This window comes from Muntiacus reevesi, chromosome 2 (genome assembly GCF_963930625.1).
Source record: "Muntiacus reevesi chromosome 2, mMunRee1.1, whole genome shotgun sequence".
Lineage (NCBI taxonomy): Eukaryota > Metazoa > Chordata > Mammalia > Artiodactyla > Cervidae > Muntiacus > Muntiacus reevesi.
In genome coordinates this window covers 79,031,883-79,057,145 of record NC_089250.1, presented here as the reverse complement: position 1 = coordinate 79,057,145, position 25,263 = coordinate 79,031,883, and the positions used below count along the sequence as shown (strand labels likewise).

The 25,263-nt window shown below is 51.6% G+C and overlaps 1 protein-coding gene across 5 annotated transcripts in view; it reads left to right on the top strand.

Moving 5' to 3' along the window:
• Positions 1–25,263, top strand: part of BCAS1 (brain enriched myelin associated protein 1) — a 123,441-nt gene that overhangs the window by 14,651 nt on the left and 83,527 nt on the right. For all 5 annotated transcript variants that reach the window (XM_065922216.1, XM_065922211.1, XM_065922215.1 and 2 more), the window contains exons 2-3: positions 22,761–22,837; positions 24,076–24,154. In XM_065922216.1, the coding sequence (XP_065778288.1) occupies positions 22,766–22,837; positions 24,076–24,154 (151 nt within the window). In that variant the 5' untranslated portion in view covers positions 22,761–22,765. The remainder of the gene's footprint in view (positions 1–22,760; positions 22,838–24,075; positions 24,155–25,263) is intronic.

Below are 25,263 nucleotides of genomic sequence, written 5' to 3'. Positions count from 1 at the left end.
CGTGTAGTGGAGAGGAATTTGACCGTGTGTATCAGATGCCTTTAAAGCATGACTACACTTTGATCCCACACTTCAACATCTGTGAAATGCTTCTCAGAGGAAAATCTAGGAAGTGACTTCAGTCATGTTGCTGTCAGGCTGTCCATCCCTGCCATGTTTATGAGAGTGGGAAACGTCAAACACTTACATGTACCACCCAGCTGGGACTTTCCGTCTTTCCTGGTGGGACGCAACCACACAGAGAAGCTCCCACGCCCTTTTAAATGACATATTTGGCAGGGTGGACAGTGATTTAAAAAAAAAGATGTCTTAGCTTCTTCAAAACAGTATTTCAGAATCAGTAATATTTGTGATTGGAGAAGGAAATGGCCACCCAACTCTAGCATTCTTGCCTGAAAAACCTCCACGGACGGAGGAGCCTGGCAGGTTACGGTCCCTGGGGTCACAAAGAATTAAACACAGCCTAGTGACTGAAGAGTATTTGTGAACTGACCTGGAGTGAGACAAACTCTAAAAGAGGGAACTTCTCAGTGATAAGATTGTGGGTTGTTATTTTATGTTTCCTCTCTGTGTATTTTATAATGAACATCTATTCCTCCTGTAACGAGGGGGACACGGAGCAGTTTTGGAAGCTTTGTTTTCTCTTTTAAACTGTTAAAAACTGTTGAGGAATCCCAGAGTGCTTTCATTGATGCATATTAGAGCTACAGAAATTTGCCGTATTAGAAATTAAAACGGAGGCTTTTAAGAGCATTTATTTATAAATTCATTTTTTAAAAAAATGATAAACACACCATGTTAACAAAAATCGCATTTTATGAAAAATAGCTCTGTGTCTAATAGCTTCCAACAAAACGATTTGGTTTGTTCCAAAAGTGAAACAAAAGGCAAAAGGAATGGTATGTTTTTTCATGTTTGCCAATCTTTTAAATTGCTGCCTTCAGAGGAGACAGCTGGATTCTCAAATATGCTCTGCGTCCAATGTGTTTCCATATGTTGCTTTGGTTAAAATATAGGAAGAAAATCCAGCCCCACACACTTCATAGTTGGAAAAGGAAAACGCATTTTAACACCCTCTTCCGATAGAGGTGTGGCTATGAAGCCACACCAAAACTCGACAAGGGGTAGCTTCTTAAGGTCAGTTGTAGTGTGAGATCTGAAACCCCATAACGAACTTTTTCTTCTCTCCATACCTGTGGGAGGGTGAGTGAGAAAAAGGCACGTGGCATCTCAGTGATAATACAAACCCCGGGTGACCGCGTGGAGCACCTGAAAGGCTTGGAGACAGCCACGGAGGCCGGGACCACGCCTTTGAGGACCACCATCCTAAATGATCCACGAGAAAGCGCGCAGCTCCGGGGCGTCCGCCGCGGAGAGCTGCAGTGATAGCTCCACCTTCCTGATTACTTTTGTCTGAATAACTTTTGAATTATTTATTTCACTTTCCCCCAGGTGCATTTCAATTAAAAAAATCAACTTTCCTAAGGTCGTTAGCATAGATCTGTTCCTTGGGAGGCAGACTCTGAGATGGAGATCTGCCTTTGGGGAGTTTGCTGGGCTGCAGGCTCCTCAGTCATTCCCAGGGCCGTGGGGGCGCGAACGGGGCGAGGCTGGGCAGAGGGCGGAGGGCGCTCCTGCCCGTCCGACAGGAGCTGAGTCTGCCCTTCAGGGCGGCCCCACTGGGGCCAGGGGACCCGGCCTGTGTATCTGTGCACCCTGCATGTGACGCGGACTGCCCAAGGAACCTGCTGGTGCGTGCGGGCAAGTTCCAGAGACGGACAGAGAGTGAGCCAGCACAGCCAAGCCCCCAGAAGCCGGGATGAAGCCCTCACTCCTGGAGGGTGGTCTGAGCGGGCACTGCAGCAGCCACTGCTTCAGCGTCAGAGCTGGGGTTGAACACCGCCCCTCGAGGTGGCTCTGGAGTCTCTGTAATGAGACTCCGAACACTTCCTTCCCACGATGCAGACTCGTTCATCCATCGCTGTGGGTGGTGACCGTCGCAGCTCACCCCTAAGTTCCTGGCACAAGATGCAGGGCGGGCTCTGTCCCCCCGCCTGTCCCGCGAGGCCGCTGGCTCCCTGATCCCTGCTCCTCTCGCGGTGGGACTCGCCCCGCTCCCCAATCACAAACACAACAAGCAGGGCAACCTGCCGTTTGCTCTGGGCTCTCACGGACTGGCTTCTGCGAAAGTGGAGGCCTTTTCCTGCAGGTTCACACACTTCCCCTTGGTGATGGGGATAAGCTAACAGACCAGCAAGGGGAGAGGAAATGTAGAAATTACGCCTTGGAAGACTCACCTGTGTCCAAAGCGCTCACGTTGATACAGAGAAATAATCGACGCAGAAATATCCGTGTGTGTGTGTGTGTGTGTGTGTGTGTGTGTGTGCACGCGCGCGCACGCTCAGTCGTGTCTGACTGTTTTGTGACCCCATGGACCGGAGCTCACCAGGCCCTTCTGTCCATGGCGATTCTCCAGGCAAGAGTGCTGGAGTGAGTTGCCCTTTCCTTCTCCAGGGGATCTTCCCGACCCAGGCATCAAGCCCGCATCTCCTGCATCGGCAGACGGATTCTTTACCGCGGTGGCCCCTGGCAAGCCCAGAAATATCCCTGTCCGTCTCTGTGAGGCCGCAGGTGGGGTCCCCAGCTGCAGGGGCCACAAACGCCTCTTACACCCACGTGGCCGTGAGGAATACCGTGACCGCCTGTGCCTGTTTTTTCTCTGTTCTGGAAGAGCCCCCACAGAAGGAAATCTGGGGTGGGCCTCTGAGTCGTGGCTCATGTTCGCTGTCATGCAGACAGAGAGCTGAGGTGGTTTCCTGACACTCCTGCTCAGGAAACCCCATCCGCCTTCCTGAAAGCGGGAAAAGAAAACAAAGGAATTCCCTGCGTGCCTTGGAGTCTATATTTTCTGCCTCTTATTTCATTCACTGTGAGCAGGAAAACCCCGTGAGAATTCACACGAGGGAAAATTATTAGCACCTCATAATACCATATTTCCAGCTCAATTTACAAAGTATTTACAGATGCTTCTAATCTAAAACAGCTTTCTGACCGAAATCTCTTATGCAGATATATTGACAACAGTGCAATATCTAGACAGCTTTAGCCCGTGTTCACAGTCACAAAGTCTTGGAACCAGCGAGAAAGATGGGAGAAAGTCACATCCTATCTTCTTGCCATCCCCAAGAACAGGGGCTAACCGGGAAGCCATTCATTGCGACGATGAGAAGGAGGAGCTGGATGACCAAAGCTGGGATCTAGCGAGGTGTGAGGTGTCCAGGGCAGTCCGCGTGGATCTGCGCGCCGCCTCGGCCGCCTCCCCGCAGCCGTGCGGTTCCTCCTGTGGCCTGTGTGTCCCGGTAGATTCTGAACAAGCAGGTGGAGACCACTGCGAACCTGGTGTTGCAGACTGGTGTGCACACCCAGGTGGACTAGATTGTGGGGTCCCCTTACCCCATCTACACTCAAAATCGAGTCCCCAGATCCGGAGTGGGATCCATGAGGTCATCATTTCCCTTCTCATCATCCCTTTCTCAGTCGTGTCCGACTCTTTGCGACCCCAGGGACTGTAGCCCGCCAGGCTCCTCTGTCCATGGGCTTTCCCACGTAAGAATACTGGAGTGGGTTGCCATTTCCTCCTCCAGGGCATCTTCCCAGCCTCCAGACCAAGACCCATCCTTTGTGCCAGGCACTGGGATGAAGTGTTTTCTGTGAACGATCTCATCTGACTCCCACGACAAGTCTATGACACGGGTGCTGCCAATACCCCCATTTCACAGATGGTAAAACTGAAGCACAGAAACAGCAAGCCACCTCATCAAGGTCACTCAGCTACTCAGTTACTAATGCCAGGATTCTTCTCCAGACGGCATGCTCTAGAGCCTGGGTTTCTCTGCAAGGCTGGGCCCTGGGTTTAGCCTTCTACTATCTCCGGAATCAATCCATGGTTTAATTTGGAGCAAGACGTGTGTCTTCTCTGAAACTTTGTTTCCTCCTTACCCAAGTGGGTACTTCTCACGTCATGGATTTTACTAAGGAGCATAGCAGGTAACCTGGGCTTCCCAGGTGAAACTAGTGTAAAGAACTTGTCCTGCAGAAGACGTTAAGAGACACGGGTTCGATCCCTGGGTCTGGAAGATCCTCTGGAGGAGGGCATGGCAACCCACTCCAGTATTCTTGCCTGGAGAATCCCGTGGACAGAGGAGCCTGGCCGGCTACAGTCCAAAGGGTCCCAAAAATTTGGACACGATTGAAGCGACTTAGCACACACGCACATATATCAGGTAACGTAGAAGAAAGTGACCTGGAAAATGCCAAGTGAAGGCGGCCACAGGAAGGCAGGGTGTATCTTAGATTTACTGTCTCAGCCAAAGCAGGACGGGCACGCATGACTGCACTGTAATGTCCAGGTCGGTCCCCTCTCCGGGGCAGTGATCAAAAGCAGGGCTGAAGTTGACTCAGAGTGAGCCGAGAGAGCCCTGTGTGTGGAAAGGAGCAGTGTCTGCCACTCTGGCCAGGGGAGGCCTGGAAAAGGTGTCAAAGAGACTTCAGATTTCCAGTGAATCTTCAACACAGGGGCCACCCCCTGTCTACATTCCAGGGAAGCAGTCTGATAAGAGGAGCTGACCGCTTCATGACTGCGTCAATATTTGAGGAGGGGTGGAGAGCGTAAAGAAAGGAGATTAGGAGGAGAAACGGGTCATGAGACGTGGCGATGAGCACCAGCTGAAGCACGCGTGCCTGGGAGCGGCTCCTGCCGGGTGGACACTCAGATTCTTCCCCCCAGAAGTTTGTGGACGCGGCGCTGCCCCCAGCCGGGGCCCCGAGCCTGGTTTAAGGCTCTGCAGTCGCCATCTCGAGCTAACAGTTTCATCGTTGAACTTGCATTGTGGACGCAGGATTGGATGGGACCACCTGTCAGAAAAGCCAGGGCAGAGCAGCAAGCCGTCAAATGCTGGGGAGGGTGTGAGCGACAGGCGCGCTCACAGATGGTCGCGGGGATGGGAGACGCTATGGCCGCCTTGGAAGACGGTTTGGCAGTTTCTGATAAAATTAAAGATGCTCATGCCATGTGATGCAACAGCCACACTCCTTGGCATTTACCCAAAGGATTGGAAAACTTACGTTCACACAAATACCTGAATGTGGACGTGTATAATGGCCAAAACTTGAAAGTCACTAAGATGTCCTTCAGAAGGTGAATGGATAAATAAACTGGCGTATCCAGACAATGGAATATTATCCAGAGCCAGAAAGAAATGAGCTAGCAAGCCACGAAAAGACATGGAGGAAACTTACATGCATATTTCAAAGTGAAGGAAACCCATCTGGAAAAGGCTGCAAACTGTATTTCCAACTATGTGACGTCCTGGGAAAAGGAAAACTATGGAGACATTAAAAAGATGAACAGTTTCCCAAGGTTTAGGGGGAGGAGGGATGAACAGGCAGAACCCAGAAGGTCTTTAGGACAGTGACATTATCCTGTATGACACTTCAGTGGCAGACATATGTCACTTACATTTGCCCACACCCGTAGAAGATACAACATCAAGAGTGAACTGTAGCACAGAGAAAGGGCCTGTGGACACAGAGGGGGAAGGAGAGGCTGGGAGGAATAAGTTTTTTAGCTGTGAAGCTAAAGAATAAGAGTCTTTTTAAAAGCCTGATGGCAAAGGGGCGGTGTGTGTATGCAGGAAGGACACGCCGCGCCCACGCCCACTGCTGGTTGCTGCCCGTTCGCAGGTCTCCATGGCGCCCACGGCAGGAGGTCCCCGTGGACCTGGCGGCGGGCGTCTAGCAGCCTCAGGGTGAGTAGCAGTGAAGTGTGTTACGGCCACAACCGAGCTCGCAGGGGCGCTGGCAGCCTGAGCAGCCTCGGTGTCCATTCATAATCGGAAACGATCTCAGCACAGAAAGAAGGCCGTGCTTTCTAAGAAGCGCAAACAGCAGAATCCACGGTACCCCTTCTCCCTCATGCCCCCTCCCTGCAGGGATGCCTAAGAGGAGGAAAGATGAAGCAGCCAGTGGCTTCTTTTCCCCCCAACCTGCCCCGACTCCTCAGCCAGCTGAGAGCAGACGGTGCGGGTACAGTGCGTGAGTGCCTCAAAGCAACATCTACGACCGAGTCAGTCTGTGTGGCATTTACTCTGTTTTAGTGAAAAAGGAATATGAGTTGTGTGAATTGGGGTATTCTGAGAAGGAGTTCATTGCATTTAAAACCAATATTGCATGGTAGAAAATTGAATGGTAAAACTCAGGCTGATAACTGAAAATTTCCACTTTGCTTTACCTAGAGTGGCTTAGAATAGTAAGTAAAATACATAACACATAGTGAGAGGCTGTGGGAGAAAGGAAAATGCTTTCTGTTTTAGAACCTCTGCATGTGTGCTCATGCGTGCTGAGCCGTGTCCAACTCTGCGACGCCATGGACTGTAGCCCGCCAGGCTCCTCCGTCCATGGGATTCCCCAGGCAAGAAGACTGGAGTGGGTTGCCATTTCCTCCTCCAGATGATCTCCCCGACCCAGGGATGAAACCCAGGTCTCCTGTGTCTCCTGCACTGGCAGGCGGATACTTTACCACTGCACCACGGGGAAGCCCCATAGCACCCCTCCCAGCACTCTTTCCTGCTTTTAGAACAGGGGTCTCTGGATTTTCCTCTTGCACGAGGTCCTGCCCATCACTGAGCCAGCCCTCCCCATGGGACCACTCCTCAGTAACACTCGGGGAGGGTCTGTGATAGACCAGACACGCTCCCTGCCTAGATGATGCTTCTTCGTGGTAAGACGCCATCCACAGGGCACTGCCTGTCACAAATAACGACGGGGGAGCCGGTCCATTCAGGGAGGGCTTGCTGAGCCCCTCCTCTGCTGCGGGGCGTGGGCACCGTGGTCTGCAGCGGGCTGGGCGTCAGAGACACAAAACCCAGCACACGACAAACACAAAAGCACCCGCAGCCAGGAGGGGCGGCAGAGACTGCGGGCTGGGGGAGAGCGCGCCGCTGGCTCCCGCTCAGCAGCTGGTCAGGGTGGGGTGAGCCTGGGGTCTGCTGTGAGCCTGGGGTCTGCTGTGAGCCTGGGGCCCGCTGTGGGCCTGGGATCCGCTGCGAGCCTGGGGTCTGCTGTGAGCCTGGGGTCTGCTGTGAGCCTGGGGCCCGCTGTGGGCCTGGGATCCGCTGCGAGCCTGGGGTCTGCTGTGAGCCTGGGGTCTGCTGTGAGCCTGGGGTCCTCTGTGTGCCTGGGGTGCCTGGGGTCTGCTGTGAGCCTGGGGTCCGCTGTGGGCCTGGGGCCCGCTGTGGGCCTGGGGCCCGGTGTGAGCCTGGGGTCCGCTGTGAGCCTGGGGTCCGCTGTGAGCTTGGGGTCTCGTGTGAGCCTGGGGTGCCTGGGGTCCTCTGTGAGCCTGGGATCCCCTGTGGGCCTGGGGTCCGCCGTGAGCCTGGGATCTGCTGTGAGCCTGGGGCCCTCTGTGGGCCTGGGGTCCGCCGTGGGCCTGGGGTCCGCCGTGGGCCTGGGGTCCCCTGTGGGCCTGGGGCCCTCTGTGGGCCTGGGGTCCGCCATGGGCCTGGGGTCCGCCGTGAGCCTGGGGTCCGCCGTGAGCCTGGGATCCCCTGTGAGCCTGGGGTCCGCTGTGAGCCTGGGGTCCGCTGTGAGCCTGGGGCCCGCTGTGGGCCTGGGATCCGCTGCGAGCCTGGGGTCTGCTGTGAGCCTGGGGTCCGCTGTGAGCCTGGGGTCCGCTGTGGGCCTGGGGTGCCTGGGGTTCGCTGTGGGCCTGGGGTCCTCTGTGGGCCTGGGGTCCGCTATGTGCCTGGGGTCCCCTGTGAGCCTGGGGTCCCCTGTGGGCCTGGGGTCCTCTGTGGGCCTGGGGTCCGCTATGTGCCTGGGGTCCCCTGTGAGCCTGGGGTCCGCCGTGGGCCTGGGGTCCGCCGTGGGCCTGGGGTCCGCCGTGGGTTTGGGGTCCGGGAGCCCAGACCCTCGACCTGCAGGCCGCCTGACTCCATGCTTTTGTCTGTATTGGCACGCTGTGCACGCCTGACGGCTGCTTGGCAATCGGGCTTATTACCTTCCAGATTTAAAGGTACAGTGCGGAGCTGGAATCCAGTTTATAGACCTAATTATGGCGCATCCAGTTGTGAATTCAGTATTTATTTCAACAGTGTTTCTGTTCCTTAAATGGGGCTTTCTGAAAGGGGCCTTCTCTAGCTCTCCCTGCTTCTGCCTCCTAGCAGCCTCAGCTTTTGTTTCGTGATGAGGATGCCACTCCGTGACTGTCTATTTGCAGTAATCTGTGTTTAATCACAGTGGGCCTGGGCAGATGGGGGCAGGGCCTCCGAGCACAGGCCTGTGTATAGCATTCAGGATGCCTGCTGGGATGCATCTATTAATGAGTAAAGCCACGATAACTACTGGTTTTATTTCTCTGGAATGTTTTCTCAAGAACACTGACTAACATAACTCATCATGTTTCCCCTTTTGCATGGGCTATTAGGAAGCTCAAACCCACATCTGAGCAAGTTTATAAACCCACACACACTTACTGGTGGTCTTAGCCCCATTTATAAACCCATACACACTTACTGGTGGTCTCAGCCCCATTTATAAACCCACACACACTGGCCGGTGGTCTGAGTCCCATTCAGTACACCCACTCTCATGTTTCTATTTTCTTTTGTTCAGTTCCGTTCAGTTCAGTCGCTCAGTCGTGTCTGACTCTTTGCGACCCCATGGACTGCAGCAGGCCAGGCTTCCCTGTCCATCACCAACTCCCGGAGCTTGCTCAAACTCACGTCCATTGAGTCGGTGATGCCTTCTTTTGTTTCTTTTTTAAAAATTTAAAAATTGAGTTATAATTTACACCCCATACCATTCACTTGCTTTACTTGCACAATTCAGTGATTTTTGGTATAGTTGCAGAGCTGCATGACTAGCATAGCCAACATGATTTTGCTTTTGTTTTGGCTGTGTGGCCTATGGGGTCTTAGTTCCTGGACCAGGGATCGAACGTGCCCCCTACCTTGGAAGTGTGGAGTCTTAACCGCTGGACCGCCAAAGAAGTCCCTCGTTATCTTTGTGTTCAGGCTCTCCTACTGTCCTGCATGTGTCTAAGATGCCAGAGTAAACATCCTTGCTGGCATTAAATACTTTAGATGGCCTGTCTTGAATTTCTAGCTTGCAGAGAAGAAGAGTGCCCTTTCCAGTGCCAGGCTCTGTCTCCAGAGCAGTACGCCACCTCCGGTTACCTGCTTTCTGGCACCCGCGGGCCTCAGGGAGGGATGTTTGCCTGACTGGAGGCTGTCAGGGGTGAGATGCTGTTTCCTCCCCTTCAGCGGTGTTCCAGAAAGAATGAGGGCGAAAGGCAGGCAGAACTGCACGACCTCACAGAACGTGTTCCCCGGCTTTCCCCAGGCCCCTGGTCACTGCGGAAGGGAGCGGGCTGCCCGGTCAGCCCGAGCGGCCGCAGCCGGTGAGGGCAGGACGCTCGTGGTGCCGGGGAGGCGTCCGCACAAGAGCAGTCGGGAGCTCGGGTTCTCCTGGAGAGGCGAGGCCAGCCCCGATCCAGGAAGAGAACCTGCTCCCCCAGGGCGGCCCGGGAGGGGCGGCTCCACCCAGGCTTGTGTTTGCCTGCTCTGTGTATTCAGCCAGCGGGCTCCGGACGAGGAAGCAAAGGGCAAGGGGCCCGGCTCAGCTGGCAGCCTGGCCCTGGGCAGTGGCAGCTGGACTCACGGCGCTCCACGCGGACGCAGCTCCAGGAGGCCCCGAGGACAGCAGGCGTTCCCACGGGGCTGGCAGGTAACTGCGTCCAGAGCTCTTCAGCGCGGCAGGAGGGCTTGTTCTTCGTTATTTGTTATTTGCAGGCGGTGAACTGTAGAAGCCAGAGGCCAGAGAGGGTTGAGCTTGACCCTGCTCTGCCAGTGAGTCACGGAGTGGCGTTGGGTCTGTGAGGGCCTCAGTTTCACCATCTGTGAAATGGACCCAAAGACAGTCCTACCTAAAAGGATACAAGGATTCAGTGATAATGTGGGCAGTGTTGAGTTCACAACAGCAGAAATAACTCCTGTTTGCATGGACCCTTGTGTGTTATTTCAAGTGTAAACTTGGGGGGAAAGTCAGTGGATGGAGGGGTAAGCTGTGTGCTTGGGGGACCACCATCAGAACTCAGAGCCAGCTTGGAGTCTGTGTCCAGGGGCAGTGCCTAAGGAGGTGAGGGAGACGGGGAGAAGGACTCCCCCAGGGACTTTTGTGAATCTGGCTCTTGATATAAATTCTTATTTAACATTCAAGACCTCCCCTGGAGGCACCTGCAGGGTTCAGATCCCAGCAGCAGACTCCAGAAATCTGCACTGTCCTCAGAAACTCCACTTACTGCCGTGAACAGCCCTGGTGATGAGAGACCAGCTGGTCTGGAGCCCTTTTAATGCCCGAGCCAGTCTCAGCCTCGCCACTGACCAGCTGGGTGCCCTGGGGTGGGTGACTTCACTCTCCGGGCTTCAGTGTCTTCATCTGTAAAACAGGCAAGTTAATAGTCTTGAGATCAAAGTGACATCTGCGCGAGCCGAGGGGACCCAGGCAGGGGACACCTACTGACGTGCTCAATGAGTATTAGCTGTTATTTTTCTTGTTGTTGTCATCTCCGTGTGACATTAGGAAATGAGGCTGGGAAGGGGTGGGGAGGGACTCCTGGATCCATGGAAGGGAACTGGGCTCCCATCAGAGCTAACTTCATTGAGATGAGTGAGGCTCTGTCCTCTCCTTGTGGGCAGAATTTAAGAGACACCAAAAAAACTCCATCTTTGAGATAAATTATTTTTAAAGCAATATTTTTAAATTTTTCAATGAATGCAAAAACATCCACAGTGAACCAAGTAACCACACATTTTGTGAAGAATCAGTCCCAGCATTAATTCTGGTTTTTTAAGATAATATATTATTGAGATATATATATATATATAAAATTTATCTTGATGGCTGAGTTTTCTGGTGCCCCCTTAAATTTTGCACCAGGTGTCTGACCCCACTCTCATCATGCCCTGCTAGAGTTGAGCTGCCTCGGAGGCCTCGAGGGAATGGATCCTGGTGTGTGTGTGCACTCCGTCCCTCAGTTATGTCCGACTCTTTGCGACCCCATGGACTGTACTCCGCCAGGCTCCTCTGTCCATGGGATTTCCCAGGGAAGAATCCTGGAGTGGGTTGCCATTTCCTTCTCCAGGGATCTCTCAGACCCAGGGATTGAACCTGCGTCTCCTGCATTGGTAAACAGATTCTTTACCAGTGAGCCACCTGGGAAGTCGTATAATCCTTGCTCCAAGGGAGGGTCCTGTGAATATGGTTTTCAATTGAAGGAGTCCCAAATCAGGGTTGCTGTTTTTTCCCAGAGGGTTCTGAAACTCAGGAAGGGTTGTCTTTGTAGGGAAAGGCATGTGCTTCAGGCTTCTGATGACTATGGGGACGCACAAAGAGGTTTGGGAACGGCCCGGGAGGGCAGCGGGGGCTGCTGCCACAGGCCCACCCGAGCCGCTGGCGGCTTTAACATCCGTGGAGAGTCATCGTGTCAGCAGCTTCTCCTGCCACCCAGAACTGGGCTGGGCAGCCTGAAGGGTCTGAGTGCCTGAGTCCCATGGAACCAGGTTCAACCTGAGCTCTGCCTCACCAGAACTTTCTGTCTGATCAGGGTTACCTTACGCTCTTTCATCCATTAAATCAGGGCACACTCTGTGCAAGCAGGATAAGTGGGGTACCTGCCCCCAAGGGGTTTACATTCTCGGGGTGAAGGGCTTGCATCATCAAGCCGCAGTCTCCTTATCTGCGTGATGGGGGAATAACAGGCCGCTGTGGGAGAAAACGGGGACGGCGTGAGTCGAGTGCCCAGCCCGGGGCAGCTTGCAGGGGCAATGCCGGCAGGCACTCACTCTGAGGCGCCCACCGTACCTGCCCAACCTTGAAGGGGACGCCTCCTTGCATTTTGCTCCCGGACGCCTCTCCTGCCCCACCCCACTCCTGACCCTGCCAAGCTCATAGTGAGGCTGCGGCTAATGTTGCCTGCTATCACTACTAGCCTAAAGATGTTTGGGGCAACACTCGGGACAAGATAGTGAGCTCCGAGCCTTCCAGGAACAGCGATGGGTGAAGGGATTCCAGTAGCAGCACCTCAGTTCCCAGACCGCCTCACACACTCAGCAGCCCCTGATAAGGAGTCCCCCCCGACCCCCACACCGGGGCTGGGGGCGCAGGGCTGGGGGCGCAGGGCTGGGGGCGCAGAGGAACGGCCTTCAGCCTCTGCACACAGCAGCCCGCGTTCCAGCACGGAGCCGGGGGCCACGGGCGGTGCAGGGCCGCGGGGCCGGGCACATCTGTCCTCTTCACTCACCTTGACCCTGTCTTTGGAGCTGCGGGCAGGGGGCTTGTTCTGCCGGGCATGCCAGCCTGCTCCTGTAGGCACCACCCTCAGGGGTGGTGAGAAGGGCCTCCGGTTTACCCACATTCCACTGCATTGATCAAAGGTGTTTCCGTTTACCCGGTGACTAATTCTGTCATCACTGCGCCCTTTGAGGACCTCCCCCTCCATCTGACAGTCATTTAACTGCCGGCAAGGCCACTGCCGAAACGCTCTTTCTCTAAGGCAGGTGGTACCACCTTTGGCGTTTGATCTGTTTGGAGAAGGAGGACATTGTTAACTTTTAACTAAATGAAGAGTCAGTGGTGGAAGGGTGGGCGGGAATAAGAGTGTTTAAGGGAAGGAACTTGTAAGGAGTTGTAGCTTAGAGGCCACAGGAAATGAATACGGAGGTTTAACTGCATCATGTGGTAAATATCATTGTATTGGCAACCATATTACAATATATAAATGTATCAAAGTAAAACATGTTGCACCTTAAACTTATAAATGTGACATGTCAAAGTCATTCAGTTAAAACCCTCTAAAATTGATTAATTGATTAATTACATTAAATGAGGCCTCCTGAACACCAGTCACGGAGTAAATGAGGAGAAATCCAAAGGAAACTTCCCAGAATGGCGAATTCACTTGTGGGTCAAAACAGAGCTGATGTGATTACAACACTAATAAGAGAAATAAATAGTAAGAACTAACATTTTTCTCATCTGACTGCTGCCAAGCCCTTGGGCTAAATCTTTCCAAAGATTATTGATAACTTTTCAATTTTTTATTCACTTTAGATCTGGCCGTGTTCCTTGACTAGTTATGATTTTGATTTCTCATTGCAAAAACAGAAATGCAATAAGCATTTTATAGTGTATGTTGTATTACATTATATGCAAATACTTAATAAAATTTAGCATAACTTATATGGCAGAGGAGACAGTAAGAGTAAGGAAAAGTTTAGAGCTTGAAAGCTTGAAAGTTTAGAGCCAGGCTGCTAAGGGTTAAGCCCTGATGCTCCCTCTTACTAGCTGATGATCTGTAATAGTCAGCTCAAGCTGTGTAACAAAAAAAACAAACAACCCATAGACTGGGTGACTTGAACAACAGATATTTGTTTTCCCACAACCCAAGAGGCTAATAAATCCAAGATGAAGATCCTAACTAATTCTGGTTTTGGTGGAAGTGCTTTTCCTCACTTGCAACCCTCACACCTCTGCCCTCTTGTGGGGTCCTCACATAATAGAGAGAGGAAGCAAGTTCTTGGGTGTCTTGTCTTATAAGGCTGCTAATCCTTAGGATTAGAGCTCCACCCTTATAACTTCCTCTAATCTATCTCTAAATACAGTCATGCTGGGTTAAGGTTTTGACATGTGAATTTGGAGGGGGACATAGTTCAGCTCATAGCCTGATCTTAGACAAGGAATTCAGGCTCTCTGGACTCAGGTGATGCATCTGTAAAATGGGGACAATAAGAATACCCACCTCAGGAGTTCCTTGCTGGCCTAGTAGTTAGGATTTGTCACCATCGCTACCATGCCCTGGATTCAAATCCTGCATGCCACATGGACAGTTTGGCAAAAAAAAAAAAAAAAAAAGAGTGCTTTGAAAGGGTTGCAAACATTTTCAGATTCCCTGAGCTGGCTGTGATTTGTGGACCTTTAAAGCCAAAGCCCTTCCTCTCTCTGAGAATCCGGACCCTGGTTCCACGTACCAGGGGAGTCAGCATCTGGGGGAGTCCATGGCCCAAGTGAACCTTACTCCCCCAAAATGTCCAGGATGGCACTTCTTAGCCCTCGCTGTTGTGGAAGTCACCTGGAGATCTCGAAAATATTCTGATGCCCAGGCCCCAGCCAGGGGTTATGATGGAATGGGTCTGGCAGGGGCCTGGACACGGGGACTAAAGTCTCCCGTGGGGATTGGAATGTGTAACAGTTTGAAGACTGGCCTCAGTAACAGAGGTGGGAAAAGGAGAAATAAGGAGACTTTCTCATCTGAATGACCCCCAGCCAAAGAATTAGCCCATGTTCTCCGATTGCTAGGCCCTTGAGTCTAATTTCAAAAACAAACCTCTCTGCCATATGGAGACTTGTGTTGAATGTCAGATTTAAGGACATTCATCAAAACAAAACATGCACACCATCAGGTCATGAAAGGGCATTTTGATGTCACCTTCTTCTTTTTTTTTTTTCCAAAATAAAAACCTAGCTCTTTCAAAGAATGTTTTTCTTGATGGAAAAAAATGCATCACCTGGTTTATTCTTCTCCTCTGTTGGAGACTGGAGGAAACTTCATCACAGACAGGAATGGTCCAGTCTGGACCACTTGCAGCCTCAGTTTTGCCACCTGCTAAATGGGGATAAAAAGGGTTCCTGCCTCACAGAGTCCCTGACATGGCTTTCAGGGTGATCAACTCATCCTGGCTTGCCTGGGACTTTCCAGGCTAAAACAGGATGGCTCTGCCCCCAGAATGTCCTCATCCCCAGGACAGCCTGGGTGCTGCTCCCATCCCAGTCCCCCACAGCTGTGTGCGTTTGCTAGAAATACAGACGCAGGATCCCTGGCAGACTGGGTGAGATGGTCACGGAAATCAGCAGCGCCGCCAAGTTCTTTAGCCGATTGTGTCCGACAGCTCTGAACGTGTCAGTGGGGATCACGGCGACACTCCTAACCATGAGGATCAGCGTCAGGGCACACCTCCCCGCGAGCCACACCCTGTTCGGGGCAGCCTCTGTCTACCGGTGCCTTGAACTCTCACGGCAGCCTCTGGAGCGTGTGCCCTTATCATCCCCGTTTTACAGAAGGGGAAACCGAGGCCGCGTGGGGCCGGTGTCCCGCATTCGGTGGGCGGCCGGGTGGGGACTCCCGCCTCTCTAGTCCCCCGGGCCCGCGCCCTGTCTGACTGCACGGCTCCCCCCGGAGGCCTCGGCGCCGGCGCGTCCCCACTCGGGGCGGTCAGCGGTACCGCCTCGCTAGCTGCTAGTCTCCGGGCGGCGTCCCTGGCGGCCCAGCGGGTAGAGTCTGCCTGCAGCGTGGGGGCGCAGGTTCGCTCCCCGGTCAGGAGGATCCCCCGCGGGAGGGCCTGGCACCCGCTCCCGCGTCCGGCCTGGAGGGCCCCGTGGGCAGAGGAGCCTGGGGGCGCCGGCCGTGGGGGCGCAGGTTCGCTCCCCGGTCAGGAGGATCCCCCGCGGGAGGGCCTGGCACCCGCTCCCGCGTCCGGCCTGGAGGACCCCGTGGGCGGAGGAGCCTGGGGGCGCCGGCCGTGGGGGCGCAGGTTCGCTCCCCGGTCAGGAGGATCCCCCGCGGGAGGGCATGGCAGCCCGCTCCCGCGTCCGGCCTGGAGGGCCCCGTGTGCGGAGGAGCCTGGGGGCGCCGGCCGTGGGGTCCGGGGTCGGGCAGGACCGCGCACGCGGCGGGCCCGGTGCGTTTCGGGCAGTACTGAGGTTGACCGACAGGTGGCAGTATCCGTTTGTTCTCGGCTCGTGGAAATCTGGCCTCGCGCAAAATTGGAAAGGCAGAAGCAATTTCACAACACGTTATGTTGTAACTGCTGGCGGAAACCAGTGTTATCCGAGTCCAAGTTGTCCCCGCAAAAGACGTGCAAGCGGGCTTTCCTTCTTTCAGGCCATTTGGCCTCGACACTGCCCGAGAGGCGCCTTAAAACCTGCAATGGTCAGGATACAGAACCCAAACGCTTGCGGGTTGAAAGTTTCTCTCCTGTCTGCACACCCGACACCTCTCAGGGCAAAAGATGTTTTTATAACCTCAAACATTTTTATTGAAGTTAGCTCCCAAATTGAATTAAATGTAAATTGAATAATAGGAGCTTTGAAAGTTTGTAAGCCCAATGGTAAGTTATTTCTAATTTTGTAAAGAGCTAGATTTAGATGGAGACATCATCTACCGTGTATACATTTTTGCAAGTGGCCTTGGTCGAGGCGTTTAACCTATGAATTTCCGTTTTCTCATCTGTAAAATTGGAATGATGATACTTCTGCCTTGTTGCTCTCGGCTGCTGCCCCTGACCTCGGGCGTGGGATAGCTTCTCTCAGCCAGCGCCCCTGAGAAGATAACCTCAGATATGCAGATGACACCACCCCTGTGGCAGAAAGTGAAGAGGAACTGAAAAGTCTCTTGATGAAAGTGAAAGAGGAGAGTGAAAAAGTTGGCTTAAAGCTCAACATTCAGAAAACTAAGATCATGGCATCTGGTCCCATAACTTCATGGCAAATAGATGGGGAAACAGTGGCTGACTTTATTTTTTTGGGCTGCAAAATCACTGCAGATGGTGATTGCAGCCATGAAATTAAAAGATGCTTACTTCTTGGAAGGAAAGTTATGACCAACCTAGATAGCATATGAAAAAGCAGAGACATCACTTTGCTAACAAAGGGCCGTCTACTCAAGGCTATGGTTTTTCTAGTGGTCATGTATGGATGTGCGAGTTGAACTATAAAGAAAGCTGAGCGCTGAAGAACTGATGCTTTTGAACTGTGGTGTTGGAGAAGACTCTTGAGAGTCCCTTGGGCTGCAAGGAGATCCAACCAGTCCATCCTAAAGCAGATCAGTCCTGGGTGTTCATTGGAAGGACTGATGCTGAAGCTGAAACTCCAATACTTTGGCCACCTCATGTGAAGAGTTGACTCATTGGAAAAGTCCCTGATGCTGGGAGGGATTGGGGGCAGGAGGAGAAGGGGATGACAGAGGATGAGATGGTTAGATGGCATCACTGACTCAGTGGACATGGGTTTGGGTAAATTCCAGGAGCTGATGATGGACAGGGAGGCCTGGCGTGCTGTGATTCATGGGGTCACAAAGAGTCGGACACGACTGAGCAACTGAACTGAACTAAAGAGCCTTGTTGGTTTGCTGTGAGGAGTGAACTCATTTATGGCACGTGGAGCTCTCAGGACAGTTTCCCAGCAGGTGATGAGCACTCACCAAATTTATTATTATTATATTGGGGCATCCCTGGTGGCTCAGCCTGCCACCTGCCAAAGCAGAAGACACAGGTTTGATCCCTGAGTTGGGAAGATCCCCTGGAGGAGGTCATGGCAACCCACTCCCGTGTCCTTGCCTGGAGAATCCCATGGACAGAGGAGCCTGGTGGGCTACAGTCCATGGGGTCACAAAGAGTCAGACATGACTGAGTGACTAACACATGACTTAGCAACTAAACAACAACATTATTATTACTAATATTCAGTTCAGTTCAGTCACTCAGTCATGTTCGGCTCTTTGCGACCCCATGAATCGCAGCACGCCAGGCCTCCCTGTCCATCACCAACTCCCTAAGTTTACTCAAAGTCATGTCCATCAAGTCGGTGATGCCATCCAGCCATCTCATCCTCTGTCGTCCCCTTCTCCTCCTGCCCCCAATCCCTCCCAGCATCAGGGTCTTTTCAAATAAGTCAGCTTTTCTCATCAGGTGGCCAAAGTATTGGAGTTTCAGCTTCAGCATCAGTCCTTCCAGTGAACACCCAGGACTGATCTGCTTTAGGACGGACTGGTTGGATCTCCTTGCAGTCCAAGGGACTCTCAAGAGTCTTCTCTTTAACACCACAGTTCAAAAGCATCAATTCAATACACAGGAGAACTGTACAAAAAAGATCTTCATGACCCAGATAATCGCAATGGTGTGATCACTCACCTAGAGCCACACATCCTGGAATGTAAAGTCAAGTGGGCCTTAGGAAGCATCACTATGAACAAAGCTAGTGGAGGTGATGGAATTCCAGCTGAGCTATTTCAAATCCTGAAAGATGATGCTGTGATAGTACTGCACTCAGTATGCCTGCAAATTTGGAAAACTCAGCAGTGGCCACAGGACTGGAAAAGGTGTTTTCATTCCAATTCCAAAGAAAGGCAATGGCAAAGAATGTTCAAACTACCGCACAATTGCACTCATCTCACATGCTAGTAAAGTAATGCTCAAAATTCTCCAAGCCAGTGAACCATGAACTTCCAGATGTTCAAGCTGGTTTTAGAAAAGGCAGAAGAACCAGAGATCAAATTGCCAACATTCACTGGATCATCAAAAAAGCAAAAGCATTCCAGAAAAACATCTACTTATGCTTTATTGACTATGCCAAAGCCTTTGACTGTGTGGATCACAATAAACTGTGGAAAATTCTGAAAGACATGGGAATACCAGACCACCTGACCTGCATCTTGAGAAACCTGTATGCAGGTCAGAAAGCAAGTTAGAACTGGACATGGAATAACAGACTGGTTCCAAAAGGAGTACGTCTAGGCTGCATATTGTCACCCTGCTTATTTAACTTATATGCAGAGTACATTGTGAGAAACGCTGGGCTGGAAGAAGCACAAACTGGAATCAAGATTGCCGGGAGAAATATCAATAACCTCATATATGCAGATGACACCATCCCTATGGCAGAAAGTGAAGAGGAACTGAAAAGCCTCTTGATGAAAGTGAAAGAGGAGAGTGAAAAAGTTGGCTTAAAGCTCAACATTCAGAAAACTAAGATCATGGCATCTGGTCCCATCACTTCATGGCAAATAGATGGGGAAACAGTGGAAACAGTGGCTGACTTTATTTTTTGGGTTCCAAAATCACTGCAGATGGTGATTGCAGCCATGAAACTAAAAGATGCTTACTCCTTGGAAGGAAAGTTATGACCAACCTAGATAGCATATTAAAAAGCAGAGACATCACTTTGCCAGCAAAGATCCATCTGGTCAAGGCCATTAGTAATATTACCGTCTTTCAAACATGATGTTATTTCCTGAAGCTGCTCCGGGTGTCTCTGTTGCTGTGTGAAGCATTTCTCAGGTTCCCCGGAGGGGCCTGCTCTCCAGATGGGGCACACGCACTTCTCACTGCGGTGGCTCCTCATGATGCAGAGCTCGCGCTCTCAGGGGTGAGGGCTCCAGGAGCTGCAGCTCGTGAGCTCAAGAGTTGCTGCTCCCCGGCCCTAAAGCCCAGGCTGCAGCAGCTGTGGTGCTCGGGCTTAGCTGCTCCGTGGCACGTGGGACCTTCCTGGCCCAGGGATCAGATCCGTGTCTCCTGCACCGGCAGGCGGGTTCTTTACCATTGAGCCGCCAGAGAAGCTCCTATATTACTGTCTCATCATTACTGTGGTTGCTAGAGTTGTCATTATTTTTATACACAGTGGGTTCAATTCCTGGTCAGCCTTAATTTGGGCAACACTTAATCTCTCAGCTGCTTCAATCTCATTGTTTGCAAAATGAGTATATGTTACTGAGGCTGATGTTAAAAAAAACCTATACGGTTTCTAGAAAAGGCCAGATAGTAAATATCTTAGGCTTTGCAGGCCATATGGTCTCTATTGAAACTCCTCAACTCTGCCTCAGTCCATGAAAGCAGATGTAGGTAGACTATAGATAAATGAATGGGCATGGCTGTCTTCCAATAGAATTTTATTTATGGATACCACAATTTGAATTTCATATAATTCTCATGTGTCACAATCTATGATTCTTCTGATTTTTTTCCCCAACACTTTATAAGTGTAAAATCCATTCTTAGCACATAGGCCAGCCTAAAACAGGCGGCGGACTGGATTTGTTCCCCAGCTGTCATTTGCTGACCCTGGCCTTGAATATGCAATATTATTTTCATAGTATCCCATTTATAGATGAAGTGATGGCCTATTGGGAGTATGGATATTTTGGATTTTATAAATAAAAATATTGCAACATAACGGGAGCCCTGTATGTTTTAGCACTGCTCAGCTTTATTACCTGTTGTAATGACCTGTTGTTATTTTATATATAAAATCCCAATTCTGATATCTACCAGGTTCCCCCAAGAAAGCCCTTTTGTGGCCTCCAAAATTTCTGATTACTCAAGCCTCCTCCCATGGAAATCCTTGGAGATGCATTGACTGTGTTTGGCCGGGAATGAAAACCCCTGGCTATTATTCCAAGAGCCAGCAGGCTGATGAGTCAGCAGCCAGGTCTTTGGAGAAGGGCTACATTGGAATCACTTATGTGTGTGAAAAAAGCAGTTTTTAACTAGTAAGGCAGCCTAGAGGGCCTGAAAGAGCCCCACCTCTGGAAGCAGACATCCTCTGGGCCAAGACTCACGTGGCCTTTCTCTGGATGTGTGTCCTGGGCGCATTCGGGAGGCTCAGTTCCCTCCTTTCCACGGGGAAGGGAATTCTGTGGGGAACATTCAGAGGCTGGAGCGCAGGCAGCCTGTGCAGGCATCTCCCTCTGCCGTCTTTAACCAGCTGACCTTTGGAAAGTGATTTTACCTCCTTGTGACTCAGCTTCCTCTCGGCTAGAGTGACATGATGGTGACACCCGTTTCACGCGGGCGTGCAGGGCCACACGAGACGGCCCAGGACGCACTCTTGGAAAACTGTTTGGAGCTGGAGACGTGTGGACAGCTGTGAACTATCGTCATCAGTGCTGTCACAAGGCTCTTGAAGGGTTTAGGGATAACGTGGGTTAGGCCTAGTTCAGTGCTGCGGGCTGAGGGATTGTTACTAATAATTATTCCCTCCACTCAACTAATAAGTGATCATTTGACACCTGATCAGTGCAGACGCAGTGCTGAGATATAATGGTGGGTCAAGAGAGACGGTCGCTGCCCTCATGGGGCTTACAGCAATGGGGAGGGGAGATGGACGTTAAATGTTCCGCCCTGCTCTCAGAGCTAAGTCTGGATCAGTTGTACTTCATTCCAGAACCATCCTATCCAGCGTGGCCGCTTCCTGCCCTCTTGTGTGACCCCTTTAATGTTCATATATAATAATAGACATATTACATATTACGTTTTTGTTCATAGCGTTGAACCCTATGTGTTTGGATTAACAAACACTTCTATACTGCTCATGAAGAGCCACGCATTGTTCTAACCACTTTACAAGCATTAACGCATTGTGTACTTGTAGCGGCCCTCCGAGGCACAGAGAGGCTAATTAACTCATCCAAGGACACACAGCAGTGAGGGGCAGGGAGAGCCTTCAAGCCCAGGTTGTCCTGTTCCAGGTCTGTGCTCAGCACCACTGCACGTGCTGCCTTGAGCTGTGGGACGTGGCTTGATTTGTGGATTTACTGTCTGTTTGTTATTCTCCGTCCACCCAACAGATTTCAACTCCGTGAAGTCAAAGGGGCTCATCTGTTTAATTCACAGCTGCAACCCTGCTGTCTGCTTCAGCATATGGTGCAGAGCTGGTGCTCAGTGTATATTTGTTGAATCAATAAATGAATGAAAATATAGCCAAATAGAGATATAATTACACATAGTGCTAAGTGCTATGAAAAAATGCCTGTACTACAAGAGGTTTTAACATAGGATTTAATTTACTTTGAGGATCAGAGACTATTGAAAATTGTATGTGTCATTTTAACTGTCCCCATTCTGAAATTTCCTTGATCTAATAGCTATGACTGGCTAAGAAGAAAGAAAATGATATCTATGTGGAATATGCTTTTCATATGATAACATTCCCCCTAGAAATGAAAAGCAGTTGAAAATTGGGACTGCATTTTAAAGAAATTTTAGGGGTCTTCCCTAGCGGCTCAGTGGTAAAGAACCCGCCTGCCAATGCAGAGAACGCAAGTTCCATCCCTGGTCCAGGAAGGTCCTGCACGCCCCAGAGCAGCTGCGCCCGTGTGCCGCAACTACGGAGCCCGCCCAGAGACGGGGCTGAACGTACCCGGCCCACGAGCCACAGCTGCTGACGCCTGCGTGCCCCAGAGCCCACGCTTCGCCACACGAGCCGTCCCTGCAGGGAGGAGCCGGGGCATCACAGCTGGAGGACAGCCGGTGCAGCAGCAGAGACCCAGCAGAGCCGGAAACAAATAATGAAATTGTGAGAAAGTTGATGGGCGTGTAGGGGCTCTACAGTGTCGTGTTCCCTCCTGCTGTGCAGGAGAGTGAATCAGGCACACACACATACATAGCCACGCTTTCTCAGGCCCCCAGACTCTATTCTGGAGAAGGGGACTGCAACCCACTCCAGTATTCCTGCCTGGAGAACCCCATGGACAGAGGAGCCTGGCGGGCTATAGTCCATGGGGTTGCAAGAGTTGGACACGACTTAGCGACTCAACCACCAAACTCTTTATTACACTTTTTTTCCACACCACACAGCTTGTGGGACCTTAGCTCCCCAACCAGGGATGGAATCTGCCTCCTGCAGCGCACGTGTGGCGTTCTAACCACTGGACCACCGGTGAAGCTCCTGCATTTGACTTTAGCTCTGTTGGATTCATGAGCCCCAAATCTTCCCTCATTCCTCAAAACAAGCATGAGCAATTGGTCTCCCCGGTGCTTGTGATGATACTCCCACAGTGACTGCGCAGGTCTCTGCATCTTAGTTTACAGGCAGAAGTGAGACTTGTTTCTCTTGGGTTTTAATTTTCCCTGTGTCTCTCTTCTTCTCTGTTGCAGGAACAATGGGTAACCAAATGAGTGTTCCCCAAAGAGTTGAAGACCAAGAGAATGACCCGGAAGCAGACACTCTCAAGGTGATGTCCGTACGGTCCCTGCATCTTTAGCTTTTGGTCGGGAGGGTCGGGGTGACGGCAGAAGGAGGAGTCTGCCCAGGGCTCCTCAGGGCGAGCGATGCGGCCACTGCTGCTCCGGGGGGTTGCTCAGTGGGATGCAAACCTCCACACCCCACCGAGGAGCTGTTAAAGGTGGAGGCTCTTAGGGCCCCACTCAAGGCCCAGGGAACAAGAAATCGCAGGGATGGGGGCCCGTGGAACCTGAGTCTCCATGGTGATAATTCCCATCCATCCGACGTACAGGTGCAGGTGGGTCTGGACTGGTGGTTCTCAACCGTGGGTGGTTCTGCCTCGCCACCGGCAATATCTGGAGATGTTTCTTGGTCATCACAACTCCGGTATCCAGGGAACTTCCAAACACAAGCTTCTTCTAAACAAAACTGTTACAAAAATATAAAGAAAAGTCTTCCAAAAGATGGGTATTTAGTCTATTAGCTTTTTTTTTCTCTCTGCACTTTTTAACATATATTACACTACTAATAGTGTTACCAAAATAAGATGAGATATGCCAAGTACTTAGCGTATAATCAATATTAAGTTAATGCCAACTACGAGTGGTATCATTTATTACGAAAATGACGTCGGGTAACACATTCTTTTTTGCAATCTTTTTTTCTTTCCATGTGAGTAAATCTGTATGTGTATATATATGTACGTATACGCCTACATATATGTGTGTAGTCTTTTTAAATGTCAGCAATAAATAACAGAAGAGAAAATAATCCAGCAGTGACCTAAAATTGGAAAGGGGTCGCAACAGCTCGATGGGGGGGTGGGCGTGGAGCAGAAAAATAGCAAGGGGCGGCTTCCTGAATCTGCGCGTGTGCCCTGGAGGCTGTGCCCGCGTGGGGCACCCTGGGGTGAGGTTACCCGCCCAGCCCGTCACGCTCTTGTCCCCTCACCAGTCGCACCAGCGCCCCCGTTTGCCCGGGGGGTCCCACCTGTGCGGAGGGTCTGCCCTGCCCGGGCTGGCGGGGCTGGCTGAACGCAGGCATAGACCACGCAGAGCTCTCGTCAGCCCAGGAATCCAGGGCTTTAGATCGGGGTCTTCGTTTCTCTGAGGCGTGATAGAAAGCGGGGTGGTTCCTGACGTGGAGACTATTCTGTGAGGTGCCCCTGTGGCCTTGAGTGTCTTTCCTGAGTTTTTCTGATTTTTCTCATCCAAGACTTGGCTAATACTGCCACACGTTCTGTTCCAGGTCGCGTCTGAGGACGCGTGTGGTCAAAACGGCCTGCCGGTCATCATATCCGCCCGCCCGGTGCAGCCCTACGGGGAAGGTGAGTGTCCCGGCGGACCGCTCGTCCTGGGCTGGAGACGCGGGCGGGGAGGGCTGCTGGCCCTGCTGGTGGCGGAACAGATGCCGGCGCTGAGGCCGCGTGGAAGGCGCGCGTGTCCTTCCTGGGGCTGCAAACGCAGCTCCGCAGGGCGGACGGCTTAGCAACAGGAATGTACCGTCTCACCGTGTTGGGGCTGGAAGTTGGAACTCGGGGTGTGGGCAAGATCGGGATCGTCTGAGAGATCTGTGTGTGAAAACATCCGTTCCCTGGAGCCTTCCCTGGTGGTCCAGTAGTTAAGACTTCACCTTCCAACACAGGGGTGGCAGGTTCGATCCCTGGTCGGGGAGCTAAGACTCCCCCATGCCTCATGACCAAAGAACCAAAACAAAAAACAGAAGCAATATTGTAATAAATTCAATAAAGACTTAAAAAATTGGTCCACATCAAACAAAAAAGTCTTTAAAAAAAAAAAAAAAGGACTGTCCCCTGCCTCTGCTCTGACTCCCAGTGGCCTCAGACACTCTTTGGCTTTGACGCAGCACTCCTCCTTGGTTTCCCAGCATCTTCCTTCTGTGAGCATCTGTCTCTGGGTCCAAGCCTCTCCCTTTTGTGTGGACACAGGGACGTGGGGTTGGGCACAGCCCCAGCCTCGTCTTAACTTGGTCCTCTGCAGAGATCCTGTTTCCAAGTGAGGTCGTAGGAACTCCATCGCCTCAGCAGTTCAGCTCTTAACAGTACTCATCTCTCTTGGGTGTGTATGATGTCTGGAAGAGTCTGAGGATTTACGGCAATAAGTGAAAAGCAACAGAATAGAAACACTGGGAGCCGGGGCTCTTTGGAGTCCAGCAGACCAAAGTTAAAACCCCTGCCCTGCAACTGACTGGCTGTGGGACCTGGAGCAAGTCATGTGGCTTTCTAAGCCTCAGTTTTCCCATCTGTAAAGTGGGGATAATGATACCTATCTCATGGAATTGCTGAGAGGACTCAAGGTGATCCTTCACCAAGTATTTTACTTATTACCGAACACTTAGGAATTTCAAAGAAACAAGTGAAATATAGAAGACAGCAGAGGGCAGTGTTGAAACTGGACAGTGTACTTATCTATTTGA